Raw genomic sequence first — 15515 nt, 5'->3', positions numbered from 1 at the left:
CCTTCAAGCCTCGAATGCAGGAGATCTCATGCTGGAGAGCTTCAACCTCATGCTGGCTGTAAGTTGTTTCCTTCCTCCTCTCCTGTGCCTTTGTTCCATCGGTATACTTATGTACTTTTTGTTTATTTGCAGAGCGGGCAGATGCCCAGAGCTGCCTTCGAGAAGATGGGGGCTTTGCAAAAGAGCACAGAGGCACGAGCCGCCTCCGCCCAAGCTCTCCATGATGGTGCCCTGGCACAGTTGGCTCAGATAAAAGCCCTTCATGAGGAGGCCATCCTTGGCCAGAGCACCACGATAAACTGCCTGCAGGCCCAGCTCGAGGAGGCCCGGGCAGAGATCCTTTCGCTGAAAGCTCAACTGGAGAAAACAGAAGCCCGAGCTGAGAAGCTAGATTTAGAAGCCCGGGCTTCCTTGGATGATTTTGTATTGGCCACCGAGAGAATGGGTGAGTTGGAGGTTGCTCTTGTGGCCCGGGAGGCGGATCTTGTAGCTCGAGCTACCCTGGAGGAGGGGTGGCGGGCTTCTTTCCTTGCCACTGCAGAATTCCAGCAGCTAGTGACGAATAAAGCCTTCCCTTATTTCAAGGCGGGCTTTAACAAATGCAGGGGGCAGGTGAAGGAAGCCGGCCTTTTACCCCCGGAGAAGAAAGGCCTGCTTGATTTGGCCCGGGCCGTCAGCTCCTTACCGGATGATGGTGCGGAGCTCCCGGATGAAGAAAAGTCCGAGGCGGAGGAAGACTCGGAGCCAGAGCCCGCTGCTTAGATTTTTGTATTTCCCCATCCTCCTAGTTGTAATAATTCGAAGTAATAAAGCTTTCTTCATTCATCTGTGCCTTCGTGTTAACTTTAAGAAAAATTTACCGAGTGTCGGAAGATAGTCGGGTTTAGATAACATCTAAACGATAACACTTAGTAATATTAAGTATCGAGGGTCAATCAACTTATGCCACCGAGATTTCGGACCCCCCGACTTAATCAATTAAAGGGAAGCCGGGGCATGGTATAGCCCGGGTCCTTGACAATAAATTGAAGGGAAACCGGGGCATGGTATCACCCGAGCCCTTAATAATAATTTGAAGGGAAGCCGGGGCATGGTATCACCCGGGCCCTTAATTATAAATTGAAGAGAAACCGGGGATTGGTATCACCCGGGCCCTTAATAATAATTTGAAGGGAAGCCGGGGCATGGTATCACCCGGGCCCTTAATAATAATTTGAAGGGAAGCCGGGCATGGTATCACCCGGGCCCTTAATAATAATTTGAAGGGAAGCCGGGGCATGGTATCACCCGGGCCCTTAATATGTGCCGGGGTTCGGGACCTACCGGGCTTTAAGAATAATCTTCCCAGGAACTTGATCTTTATTGCCAAATAATAGTAAAAAGATTTACAAGAGCTTCTAAGGAAAATATTTCTTGAGGTGAAAAGCGTTCCAGGGTCTTTTGAGAGGACGGCCCTGCCCATCTTCAAGATAATAGGTGCCCGAGCTGACTCTGCGCACCACTTTGTAAGGTCCTTCCCATCGGGCATCAAGCTTGCCAACGTCTCCGGCTGGGTTTACTTTCTTGAGGACCATATCTCCAATCTGGAACTCTCGGTGTTGAACCCTCCGGTTATAAGCTTTCATCACCCGGCGCCGATAAGCCTCCATTCTGATGGCCGCTCTCTCTCTCCTTTCTTCGATGAGATCAAGTTCACTGGCACGGGAACTATCATTGTCTTTCGGATAGGTGCTCACTCGGGCTGAAGTTTGCCCGATTTCTGCGGGGAGCACTGCTTCCGAGCCATAAACCAGGCTGAATGGTGTTTCCCCGGTAGCTGTTCGAGGTGTAGTTCGATATGCCCAAAGAACACTGGGCAGCTCCTCTACCCAGTCCTTTCCCACTCCAAATAACCGGGCTCTGAGAGCCTGGACAATAGTGCGGTTGGTCACCTCCGTCTGCCCATTGGCTTGCGGGTAGGCAACTGAGGTAAAAGCCTGATTAATCTTCATCTCTCTGCACCAAGCTCTGACCTTACCTCCCTGAAATTGTCTGCCATTGTCAGATATAAGTTTTCTAGGAATCCCAAACCTGCAAACAATATTTTTCCATAGAAATTTAAGAACTTCTTCCTCTGTAATCTTGGCCAGGGGCTCGGCTTCTACCCACTTAGAGAAGTAGTCAATCCCTACCAGCAGGAATTTTTTTTGAGCTCGAGCCATAGGGAAAGATCCCACAATATCCAGGCCCCACTGGTCAAAAGGGCAAGATACCCAGATGGGCCTCATCAGGGCAACCGGGTGGTGGTTAATGTTGCTATGTCTTTGGCATCCCTCGCAAGAACGGACTACCCGGGCAGCGTCTTGATACATGGTAGGCCACCAGAAACCGGCCAGCAAAGCCTTCCTAGCCAGGGAAGTTGCTCCAATATGATCTCCGCAGCAGCCCTCATGGATCTCCCTTAGAACATAAATGGATTCATCACCGGCGATGCACTTAAAAAAGGGGCCCTGGAAAGATCGCTGGTAAAGACGGTCATCAATCACAATAAACCGTGCTGCCCTCCTCTTGATCTGACTGGCCTCCTTGATATCCTCGGGCAGATAGGATTGGGAGATGTAGTCGAGGATGGGGGTGGTCCAGTTATCTTCCCGGGCGCGAGGAGGCCCGGTATCCACCGAAGATACCAGGTTAGTGTGATAAGATATGCCCGGCTCCTGGTAATCGGAAAGCGAAGCTGCCATCTTCGCCAAGGCATCTGCTTCAGTATTTTCCTCTCGGGGAATTTGCTCTATGCTCCAACTTACGAAATGTGTGGATAACTCTTTGATGATAGCTAGATATTTCACAAACTTCTCCTCCCGAACCTCGTACACTCCTTTTACCTGTTGGGCTACCAGCTGTGAATCCGTGTAAATAATGACCTGGTTAGCTCCAACATTACGGGCTGCTTTTATCCCGACGATACAGCCTCGTATTCGGCTTCATTGTTAGAAGCCCGGAAGTCCAACCTAACTGCCAGCCGTATTTTTTCCTCGGTGGGTGATATCAGCCATACTCCCACACCACTGCCGTCTTTGCAGGAAGCCCCGTCTGCGAATATCCTCCAAATCCCCCCGGTATCGGGGACAACCATCTCGGTGACAAAATCTGACAAGGCATAGGCCTTAATAGCCCGCCGGGGCTGGTACTCGATGTCATACTCTCCCAACTCCACAGTCCACTTTACCAACCTTCCTGAGATCTCTGGCTGAGTCATGATCCTCTCGAGAGGGGTGTTGGTCAGCACAGTGATGGGATGGGACAAGAAGTATGGGCGAAGTTTTCGTGCTGTAATCACCAGGGCAAGGGCCACCTTCTCTACCTCTGTATATCTGATCTCGGGCCCTTTGAGCGCATGACTCACATAATAGACCGGCCTTTGGTCAGTACCTTCTTCTCGGACCAGCACAGAGCTGACAGCGTACTCGGTGGCAGAAAGGTATACCCAAAGCTTCTCCCCGGGTCCGGGCTTCTCCAGGACTGGGAGCCCGGCTAGATGATTCTTCAATTCCTCGAAAGCCCTTTCACATTTTTCATCCCAGCCAAATTTTTGGGCCCTCCTCAGAGCCTGAAAGAAAGGGTAGTTCCGATGCGCAGATCGGGAAATGAAACGTGACAGGGCTGCGATTTTTCCCGTGAGTCTCTGCACATCCTTGATTGACTTTAGGGATGTCATTTCAGTGATAGACCTGACTTTCTCCGGGTTAACTTCAATTCCTCTCTCGGTGACCATGAACCCGAGGAACTTTCCACTCTTAACCCCAAATGTGCATTTGGCTGGGTTTAGCTTCACCCCATACTCCCTAAGAGTAGAGAAGGTCTCTTCGAGGTCTGGGATGAAGTCAGGGTACGCCCGGGATTTCACCAAGATATCATCTATGTAGACTTCGATATTCCGCCCGGCCTGCTTGGCGAATATCCGGTCCATCAACATCTGGTATGTGGCCCCGGCATTCTTTAAACCAAAGGGCATGACCACATAGCAGAAAGTCCCCCCCGAGGTAATGAAGCTAACTTTCTCCTGGTCCTCCTGGGCCAGGGGGATTTGATGATACCCCTGGTATGCATCCATGAAACATAACAACTCATACCCTGATGTCGAGTCCACCAGCTGATCAATCCGGGGCAGGGGGTAGCAGTCCTTTGGGCAAGCTTTATTCAGATCCCTGAAGTCAAAACACATCCGCCACTTGCCGGCTGACTTGGGAACCAAGACTACGTTGGATAACCAGGTGGGAAACTGTACCTCTCTGATCTGTCCGGCTTTCAATAGCTCTTCCACGTGGCCAGCAATCACCTTGTCCTTTTCGGGACCAAAGTGTCTCTTTCTCTGCTTTACCACCCGGGAGCCCGAGATGATGTTTAACCGGTGTTCCGCCACGTGAGGGGAGACCCCTACCAACTCTGATGAAGACCATGCAAAGATGTCCACATTCTTCTCTAGGCATTGTAGCAGTTGGGCCCGGGTGGCTGGCTCAAGATCCCGGGCTATTTTCGTTGTCTTCATGGGCTGTCCGGGTAAGACGCCTACTTCCTCCTGCTCATCACCTTCCAACATGTGCACCTGTGGGATAGAATGCACCTCCTCCTTCCCTGACCTCCTGCTTTCTCCATCTCGTCGGGCTCTTTTATTTTCGATCTTTACAGTTTCTGCATAGCACTTGCGGGAGGATGGCTGGTCCCCCCTTACTTCTCCAATTCTGTTCCCCACCGGGAACTTTAGCTTCTGGTGGTAAGCCGAGGCCACGGCCCGAAGGGCGTTCATAGCTGGCCTGCCCAAAATGATATTATAAGAGGTAGGGGCATTTACCACGGTGAAAACCGTCATCACCGTCTTTCTGAGCTCCTCGGCTCCCATTGTGAGGGGCAGAGTGATTTCCCCTCGAGGATAGACAGTGTGGCCAGCAAATCCGAATAAGGCTGTTTCCACTGGCCGCAACTGATAATCCTCCAAATTCATCTGGTCCAGGGCCTCCTTAAAAATAATGTTCACCGAGCTTCCAGAATCGACGAAAACCCGGCGAATATCGTAATTAACCACTTTTGCCTGGATGACCAAAGTATCATTGTGTGGGAGGCTGACTCCCTGAAGATCCTGGGGGCCGAAGCTGATAACCGGCCCTTCACTCCTTATTGCATCATCCACTCCAAAACTCTCATTCCGGGAATGTGCTTTCCTGGCCCGGTTGGAGTCTCCATCTGTTGATCCCCCCGAGATCATTTTAATCACCCCAAGGGTTAGTGATCCTCCCCGATCTTTATTCTCCCGGTTCTGAGACGTTTGACCAGTGTTATCCTTCTCTTGCCTGATTGGGCCTTTATCCCCCGGCCTATGCCCCGCCTCTCTATTTACCCACGGTGGTCCCCGGGACTTCTTCGCTGACTGTGCCTGTTCCCCAAGGCCCGACTGGGAAGGGGCCCGCTTCAATCTCTGGCACTCACTCGTGCTGTGAGCACACTCTCCATGATAGGAGCACATCTTGGGAGTGTGTGGCAGGCTTGGAGGTGACCGGTATAGTTTGGCTCCCCGATCACCGTCGTAAAGATGGACTCCTCCCCCCCGGTGCGGCTTCATGGGGGCGTATCGAGAGAAACGCCCGAGATTATTTCCCCGGGCGTTGTCATCAACTTTCCCAACTCGGTTACTTCTTTCTCTGCGGGTGGACTCCCTTTTCTGCCACTGTGCTTCCTCCATGTTTATGTACTTTTCTGCTTGGGACAGCAGATCTTCAAAATTCTCGGGCTGCTTCTTCACCAGGGACCTGAAAAAATCTCCTTCCCTGAGTCCCTGCGTGAACGCTGTAGTTTTGGTCTCAGGAGCACAAGCCGGCACCTCCAGGGATGCTTTATTGAACCGGCGAATGTACGCCCGAAGAGACTCATCACCTGATTGCTTTGCCTCGAACAGGCTGAAAGCAGTCTTCTTGTACCTCTTGCTGCTGCTAAAGTGGTGCAAAAAGGTGTCTCTGAAACCTGCAAAAGATTGTATGCTCCGGGGCTCCAACTTCTCGAACCACCTCTGGGCAGAGTCCGCCAGGGTGGTGAGGAATACCTTGCACTTGATTTTGTCAGAATAGCAATGTAACATGGCCATATTCTCAAACCAGGTGAGATGCTCATCAGGGTCTGAGTTTCCATCATACTCCCGGATTTTGGTAGCTTTGAAATGAGCAGGGAGAGGCTCACTTACAATCTCCAGGGAGAAACGGCATCCCTGGGAACCAGCCGGGGTTGAAATATGAGATGACCCGGCTTTGGCTTCCAACTCTTTCACTTTCTTCTTCAAATCTTCCAGCTCCTGGGCCATAGTAAGGGTAGGAACTTTGGAAAAAGCCTGGGAATTTTCTTCTCTGTCTCTCTCTTTCTCGGGAGGAGATTCTCCCATTGCCTTTTTTCTTTGACTGGCTGGGTTCAGGTAGGGCCCTTTCTGCGAGGGCTTTTTGGACCGCAGCAGCTATCAACTGAGCCAACTCCTCTGGGAGGTGACTGGGCGATGGATTTTCTTGACCTCCTTCAGGATTGTGAGGACCAGAGTGGTTCCCAGTAGTTTTACGAGTGGTAACCATATCTACGTCTTTAGCTAAATTTCCCACAGACGGCGCCAATGATATCGACCGGGCAAATTGGGTAGTAGCCGGGTGTGCAATCTGCCAAGTCGGGTGTTTGAATATATGTGCGATTTGAATGCTTTATTGCGAGTTGCTGGTGGTCTGGGAAGATTGAGTTCTTTGTCGCTTGAGGACTAACGCCCGGGATGACCTGAGTATTAATCCTGAAATCACAGAACGTTAGGGGGGCGCCGGAAGTTGTTCCGGCGTATCCACTCCGACGCTCAAGTCAGTGGTGCACGCAAAGGAAAACTTAGAGAGAAAATAAGAACATTTGTGAGTGCTTGTGAGTATCCAGAGAAGAGTTACCTCCTTGTGTAGTACCTACAGGGGGTATTTATAGATAAGTCAGGTAGGTGACTTGCCCGCAAAGTTCGGGTGATGGCCATGATCCGGGGTCGTGGGCCACGTTGCGAAGTAGTGGGCCACGTATCAAGTGTTGACCTGATTATGGAACGTGGGAGAATAGGTTCCGAGATTTTCGGAAGACTTGGTGATTAGGGAAAGACTGAGTTTCTTTCTCGGGTGTTTCCTACCCGGGTGCCTCTGCGGTACTTCTGGGCTCGGGAAGCTTTTATCCTGGATCCTGATGGCTATTCCCCGGGCGATGGTTTGCCCGGTATTTCATTGGGAATTCTTCTGATAGTTGAGTGCACAACTCGCCGGGCGTCTAGAGATCCGGGATCCTTCTTTCACACTTGCTTCACTTGAATGTAATCGTAACTTGGTATCCCTTCTCTGCTATCATATCGCCCGAGCTCAAGGACATCCCGGGTCAAGGGTCCTACCCGGGCCCGGGCTCTCTTGGGGGCATCATTACCGTTCAGAGAGAAGCCTATAAATAATCGAAGGTAGCAGCCGAAGATAACACGACCGATTTCAGCTATTACATTCTACATGCTGTTACGCTGCTAAAATATATACTCACATTCAGAAGCAAAAAGCTCACGTTTACTAGTTATATCAGTAGCATTCAAGGCTACATTCTAGAGCTTAAATAGCACTTTGTAATCTTTGTTAGTTTTTCTAAGTTGTGCTAAGATCAGTTATCATCTGTAAAAGTGTTATATACTAAGAGTTTCAGTTGTGGCAAAGTGATAAGTCCAAACTGAAGTGGGTCAGTACAGTATCTTGTATTTGATCAAAGTCTTTTAGTGGATATCCTATCTTCGTGATAGAAGGGGTGACGTAGGAGTTATTCAAGTCTCCGAACATCCAGAAACAAATTGTGTTATCTTTACTTCAGTCGTTACTTTTCAGTTATATACTCTATCTTTCAGTCAGTTTATTTTCCGCAACTGTTTCATTCAGTTTAACTGATTGTCATTGACCGACGGGATACCTAGTATCAGTTTGTAACAAAACTGAACTCATATTGTCGAAGAATATTTAAATTTGAGGAGTGTTTATTCAACCACCCCTTCTAAACACTCTTTATTCGTTTAACCGATCCTTTCAAGTGGTATCTGAGCAGTTGTATCTCGTCTCAGAATATCTATACTCAAATTGTTCATTATGTCTTCATTCAACAAGATTCCTATGTTCTCTAGAGAAGACTTCGATGATTGGAAGATTAGGATGCAGGCTCACCTAGCTGCACAAGATGATGATATGTGGTACGTTATAACTGACGGACCCATGAAGATTTTGAAAGCCAACACAGCTGTTGCCATTACTGATGGGGCACCTCATCGTATAGAAAATCCCAGAGAAGAATGGACCACAGGGGATAAAAGAAAAGCCAACTTGAATAATGTGGCAAAGGACATACTATACAAGACGTTGGAAAAAGTAACTTTCAACAAAATCAAAATGTGCAAGACAACCAAAGAGATTTGGGAGAAGCTGATACAGCTTTGCGAAGGGAACGAACAAACCAAAGAAAACAAACGTTCTGTTGCTGTTCAGAAGTTTGACAATATCAAAATGAGAGTTGGTGAAACGATGCATGATTATGATGAAAGAACCAACTGCATCATCAATGAATTAAATGAACTTGGAAAAGTGTACACAAACAAAGAAGTTGCATTGAAGATAATTAGAGGTCTTCCCAAGGAGTGGGACGTGAAGACCATGGCAATGAGGGAATCCAAGGATCTGAACAAAGTTGAGCTTCATGATCTATTTGCTGATTTGAAAGCCTACGAGTTTGAGCTGCAAACTCGAGAAGGAGAATCGTCTACTCCAGCAGCCACGACTGCCTTAGCTGCTGTTAGAACAGAACCAACTGTTCAGTTGAAAAAGCTGCTGATCAACTAAGCAATGATGCCATGTCATTGTTCATAAAAAAGTTTGGAAGATTTATGAGGAAAAATCAAGGAAACTTTCAAAATAAATATCAAAGAAGCAATACCAAGGAATAATCAAAAGCTTGCTACAACTGTGGCAAACCAGGTCACTTCATTGCTGACTATACCAAACCAAAGGAAGACAGTCAAGTCTCAACTGAAAGAAGCAAGAAACCATATGAGCACAAAAAGAGATCCAAAGATGATAAGAAGTTCTCCAGGAAGAAGCATGAAGTGCTCTTGGCTGAAGAGAGCAAATCAAAATGGGCAGACACTGACAGCGAGGAGTCAGAACCAGAAACTTCATGCAGTTCTATTGACAATGAAGAGGAAGTGAAATGTCTGATGGCTGGTGACACAGAACTGGAGTCCAGCAGGCAACAGGTATTTGACTTTAGCTCCACTGATTTTACAAGAGAATAACTTATTTCAAAATTGCATGACATGGTCAGTGAGTATCATAAGCTTGCCTTATCATTTGAAAAGGCCAGAGCAAAGCAAAATGATCCTATTGACAATAAGACTAAAACTGATGAATCAGTTGACATGTTGAGTCTGAAAAAGGAGATTACTGAACTCAATACTGAAAGAAGCAAGGATCAATTAATGATTCAAAAGTTAATGCTTGAAAATTCAAAGCAAACTGAGCTTATTCAGGCTTGGAACAAATCATCTGCTGCATTGACTGATATACAGAACTCACAGAAATCAGTTACTGATAAAACTGGTTTAGGGTTCAGTAACCAAGATGAAATGTCTCCCAAAGATACTCGACCAAAACTGAATATGGATAAAGAGAAATACATTCACTTTGTCAAATCAGTTATGGTACAAGAACAAGCTGAGCCAAGTAAACTGGTTGAACAGCAGTATGAACAAGGGCAAAAGATGTGGTATTGGTTATAGGCCAAAAGTTGTATCTGACTCACGAAGTCAGCCACCAGAAATTTTCAGCAAAAATTACTCAAATGGCTACTCAAATTACTATAACAGGAAGCCAGTTCAGAAAAGATACTGGCTGAACAATCAGTTAAAAAAGGGCAAATCACATGTTGTATCTTCTGCACACCATACACCAAACACACACAGATCGGGAAAACCCATCTGGAATACAGCAATAGGACGGCCAGTTAGACTGATCCAAGTCTGGATTCCTAAAGGACTAATCAACTTTGGACCCAAATAGAAAAGGGTACCAGAATCTTATCTTGTGTGTGATTGCAGGTAACATGTACAAGCATTGAATCTATATGGTACTTGGATAGTGGATGTTCACGCCACATGACTGGAGATTCAGACTTATTATCTCAACTGGTTAAGTACACTGGACCAAACATCAGTTTTGGAGATAATTCTAAAGATAAAACTGTGGGTAAGGGTAAGTTTATCCATGGTAACTTCATCATTAATGACGTTTTATTAGTTGAGAATCTCAAGTATAATCTGATCAGCATCAGTCAATTATGCGATAATGGATTCTCAGTTCAGTTTGACAAACATTCTTGTTCAGTCAAAAGCTCAACTGAAGAGATCATCCTAACTGACAAAAGGTGTGGAAACACTTACAAAGTCAGCTGGAATGATCAACCTTATGCACCAGTATGTTTTATTGCTTCAAAATCCTCTAAAAACTGGTTGTGGCATAAGAGATTAAACCACCTGAATTTCAAGTCTATTGCATATTTGAGTAACCACGATCTTGTTACTGGATTTCCCAAAATAGATTTTACCAAAAATAAAATTTGCTCAGCATGTCATTTTGGTAAACAAATCAAATCTTCTTTTAAGAACAAGGGTCGTAAACCTTCTTCCCGATGCTTAGAGCTGTTACATATGGATCTATTTGGTCCAATACCAGTCATGTGCTTAGGGGGAATGAAATACACCTTGGTGGTTGTATATGACTTTTCAAGATTCACTTGGATTATATTCTCAAGTCCAAAGACCAAACTGCTGCTCAACTGATTAAGCTTTTCAAAAGATTATTAAATGAAAAATCAGTTGGAATTGACAGAATCAGATCCGATTGAGGAACTGAATTTATCAATCAAATTCTTTCAAATTATTTAGAGAATCAAGCATGAGCTCTCAGCAGCTAGAACTCCTCAGCAAAATGGTGTAGCTGAAAGGAGAAATCGGACCCTCAAAGAGGCTGCTAGAACATTGCTTGCTGATTCTAGTATCTCTCAAAGGTTTTGGGCAGAGGCAGTGAACACTGCGTGTTACACTCAAAACAGATCAATGATTAATAAGAATCATATGAAAACACCTTATGAGAGCTGACATGGAATAAAAAGTGTGGTTTCATATTTTAAAATATTCGGCTGCAGATGTTTTATACTTGTCAATGGTAAAACTCATTTAAAAGCTTTTGATGCTAAATCTGCAAAAGGAATATTTCTTGGTTATTCTTCAGTGAGCAAAGCTTATAGAGTCTTCAACAAAAATACTTTAAATGTTAAGGAATCTATCCATGTTGTTTTTGATGAAACTGTACTAACTGATAAGCCAACTGATCAAGTTGAGCTAGCTTATTTTATAGATATAAGCTTGGATGATGATGATGATGAAGAAGACATCCATATTAATAAAAGCAACCTCCAAACACCTGAACCAGAAGTGTTAGATCAACCAGCTAAACTAGAAGCTGTTCCTAACGATCAGTTGATAGATCAACCAAATGATATTCAGTTACCAACTGAAACCGCTCCAACTGAAACTGAAAACATTCAGTTGCCCACAGAAGCAGTTGCTGATTTAGAAGCAATAAACGCTGAACTCAGATGGAAGAAATCACATCCTCCAGAGTTGGTAATAGGTAATCCATCTGATCCAGTAAGAACAAGAAATCAGATGCTCAATCTATTCATTCATTCAGCTTTCGTATCACAACTAAAACCCAAGAAGACTGATGAAACTCTTGCTGATCCAAACTGGATAAATACAATGCAAGAGGAGCTAAATCAGTTTATCCATAACAATGTCTGGAACTTAGTTCCAAGATCAATTTCAAAAACTGTTATAGGTACAAAATGGGTGTACAGGAACAAACTGAACGAAGATGGTTCAGTTGTGCGCAACAAAGCAAGGTTAGTAGCAGAAGGATATAGGCAAGAAGAAGGAATTGATTACGATGAGACATATGCACCAGTTGCAAGACTGGAGGCAATCAGAATATTCCTTGCCTATGTTTCATTCAAAAACTTCAAAGTCTATCAAATGGATGTAAAGAGTGCATTTCTGAATGGCCAGTTGCAGGAAGAAGTCTACGTTGAACAACCTCCAGGTTTTATCAATCATCACCTTCCTGATCATGTCTACCATTTGAACAAAGCCTTATATGGTCTTAAGCAAGCTCCAAGAGCTTGGTATGAAACCCTTTCAAAATTTCTAACTGATCACGATTTTTCTGTTGGATCAGTTGATAAGACTTTGTTCAAATTCTCCAAGAATGATCATATTCTACTCGTTCAAATTTATGTTGATGACATTATTTTTGGGTCAACTAACCCCAAATTATGCGAGAAATTTGCTAAGTTAATGCAGAAGAAATTTGAAATGAGCATGATGGGTGAACCGACATTCTTTCTTGGATTACAAGTGAAGCAACTGGAGTCGGGTACTTTCATTAGTCAAACTAAATACACGAAGGAATTACTGAAGAAGTTTTGCATGGAATCGTGTTCAGCTGCAAGTACTCCCATGAGCTCATCAATAAAACTGAACACTGATCAAGGGGGAATATCAGTTGAGACGACACTTTACAGAGGTTTAATAGGTTCATTATTGTATCTAACTGCTAGTCATCCTGATATTGTATTTGCTGTATGTATGTGTGCTAGATTTCAAGCAAATCTTATGCAATCACATTTTACAGCTGCCAAGCGTATTTTGAAATATCTTAAGGGCACACAAAATGTTGGGTTATGGTATTCTAAAGATTCATCTTTCAATTTAGTTGGATATTCAGATGCAGATTATGCAGGATGTAAGCTTGATCGTAAAAGTACTAGTGGATCATTTCAGTTTCTAGGGGACAGACTGATCTCCTGGTTCAGCAAGAAGCAAACATCCATAGCTACTTCCACAACTGAAGCAGAATATCTTACTGCTGGAAGCTGGTGTGCTCAACTGCTCTGGATTCAGCAACAACTGAGAGATTGTGGAATTGATGCTAAAGAATCGCCCATATTTTGTGATAATACAAGTACGATTGCTATCACCTAAAATCCAGTTCTTCACTCCAGGACCAAGCACATAGATGTCAGGCATCACTTCATCAGAGATCATGTCTTGAAGAAGAACATCAGACTGGAATACGTCTCAACTGAGCAGCAAGCAGCTCATATCTTCACCAAACCACTGGCTGAGACTAAGTTTTCTCATTTTCGCAATATACTTGGATTAATTGATTTATCCTAATCAGTTTTTGTTGTTGTCTTGGTTGTTAATTCATCTGTCAGTTTTACTGTCATTTACTGATCATTCAGTTAGTTCTTTATTCATATGACTCTCAACTGATGTTAGTTAATCTTATATCAGTTCCTTGTATTTAGTAATTGTGTTTATGATTTACTTATCAACTGATGAAATCTAGTAATGCAGGAAAATAACAAGACAGAGATAAACTGATAACATAACTTTATTTGAAGAAATTGTTGCGAATTACATCATACAATTCTTCCTGAACAAAAGCCCTCCACTTGGCCATCCATTGATTTAAATCTCCAGTGCAAGTCTTATGAAAGCTGTGAGACTGAGCTATGAGCTCCAGGATCCTCCTCTCCTTGTAGAGCATCAGTTCGTAAATATTGTCTGGTTCGAAATATTCACAGTATAGGCAACGTGCAAGTGTTCCCGATATTTCTCCAGTTTCTCCAGCAAAATGGGAGTGGTTGCCATCTCATTCTCCAAAAGAAACTGCAGTTCTTGGAGATTCTCCCAGTAGCGAAGAATTTGATGGAAAACATCATCTTCCATCTCAACTTTTCTCTTCTCCAGAGCTGCTTTCATAAAATCTTCAACCATGTCCGGATATTTTGAACTGCTTGCACCTGTCATTTTCTTTTACTGAATATAATTTGCTAATATATTTGCGACTAACAGAGCTGCTCTTATTTATAGAACAGGACAAAGAAGATGAAAGGACTATTTCATTATGACAGACATTTACACTACCAAGCATCAGGATTTCTTTTAATTAATCTTGTTTATATTCTCGAAATTTTCTTTTATGCATCTATTAAGGGGGAATATTGGTTTTAAGAGGTTAACTGAGAAGACAATTGTTAGTCAACTCTCAACTGAGGACACAGTCTCACAAGTGATCATTCAGTTGAGTTTTTCACTAATCTTCTCATATAAGTTAACTAATTAACCATTTTATATTCCAAATCAAGTGACGTGACTGTCTTTCAAGCATTAAATGCTATCCTTCAGCAAATTATTAGTGGAAACGTGGACACCTTTTGAACCGTTTAAAGTACACACGCTTACAACACACGTACACACGTTGTAATTCAAAATTTCTATGGACTGACACGTGTCCAGAATTTGAATAGTCACGTACATATGTACCATTCCCCGCTCCATTTCAGTTTCTTTTTATTATTACACTTATCTACAAACTCTTGAGAGCAAAAACAAATTTAATCCTTCTATTTTTTTAGGAAATCATTCAGTTCCAAATGGCGAATCAAACTCCCGCTTATATGCTGAATGCAATGGTTATCAACTTGGGATCCATTCTATCTTTCGGCGACGCTGATGTCAAGAACGTCTTTCAAAAACTCGAAACTGCTGGGTTAAGGACATTCTTGGGACAATCATCACAAGAGATCTACCCCAAAGAACTTCAGGAATTCTACACTAGCGGTATGATCAATTCTGATGGAAACATCGCCTTTACTATCAATGGTCAGTTGCTGACCATCTCTGAAGATTCTTTTGGAGAAATCTTTTCTTTAACATCTGATGGATTGGCACACCTCTCTGATGTTAAAGTATCTGACGTTGAAGAAATGCAAACCTCACATTCTGCTGATGGACGGAAAATCAAAGTTTCCGATCCAAAGAAGGAGCTGAAGCACGAGGTTCAGTTATTTGCTGATATAATCACCAAAGGGATTTTGGCAAAAGCTGGATCTTTTGCTGCACTTACGTTGGAAAAATTTCAAGCCATTTCCATCATTATGGCTGAACGTAAACTCAACTGGAAACATCTTATATTCAATATTTTAAAGAATATGTTTCTATCATCCAAACAGTCCAAAGGCTTTGCAGTGCAACTGAGCTATCTGCTGAAAGTGAAGGGGTTAGTGGCAGATGATCCAGAAAAATCATCCAAATTCAAAGTCTTCAATGCGAAGAATACTATGCCACTCAAAACAAAATTGGACATTTCTCCTGCTCAGTTTGTAAAGATAAAACAGGAGATTAGGACTCAACAGGCGGCTCCTAAATCAGTGAAAAAAGACAAGACATTGGCTCAACTGAAGTCAGCAAAAAGGAAATTAGTTGTGGGTGAATCCGATTCAGAGAAAACTCCTTCCCCAAAGATAGCCAAGAAACCGAGAACCCAGAGGATTAAACCAACAAC

At 44.0% G+C, this 15515-nt stretch overlaps 1 protein-coding gene across 1 annotated transcript; it reads right to left on the bottom strand.

The window, feature by feature from the left end:
• Nucleotides 1-2932: 2932 nt before the first annotated feature.
• LOC140819083 (uncharacterized) lies at nt 2933-6406 on the bottom strand. The gene has a single exon (XM_073179094.1). It carries the CDS (start codon nt 6404-6406, stop codon nt 2933-2935), a length of 3474 nt encoding a protein of 1157 aa, XP_073035195.1.
• Nucleotides 6407-15515: the final 9109 nt, after the last annotated feature.

Source organism: Primulina eburnea, chromosome 18 (assembly GCF_022965805.1).
Source record: "Primulina eburnea isolate SZY01 chromosome 18, ASM2296580v1, whole genome shotgun sequence".
Classification (NCBI taxonomy): Eukaryota; Viridiplantae; Streptophyta; class Magnoliopsida; order Lamiales; family Gesneriaceae; genus Primulina; species Primulina eburnea.
The sequence above is the reverse complement of the archived record's forward strand: the minus strand, read 5'-3'. Positions and strand labels throughout refer to the sequence as shown.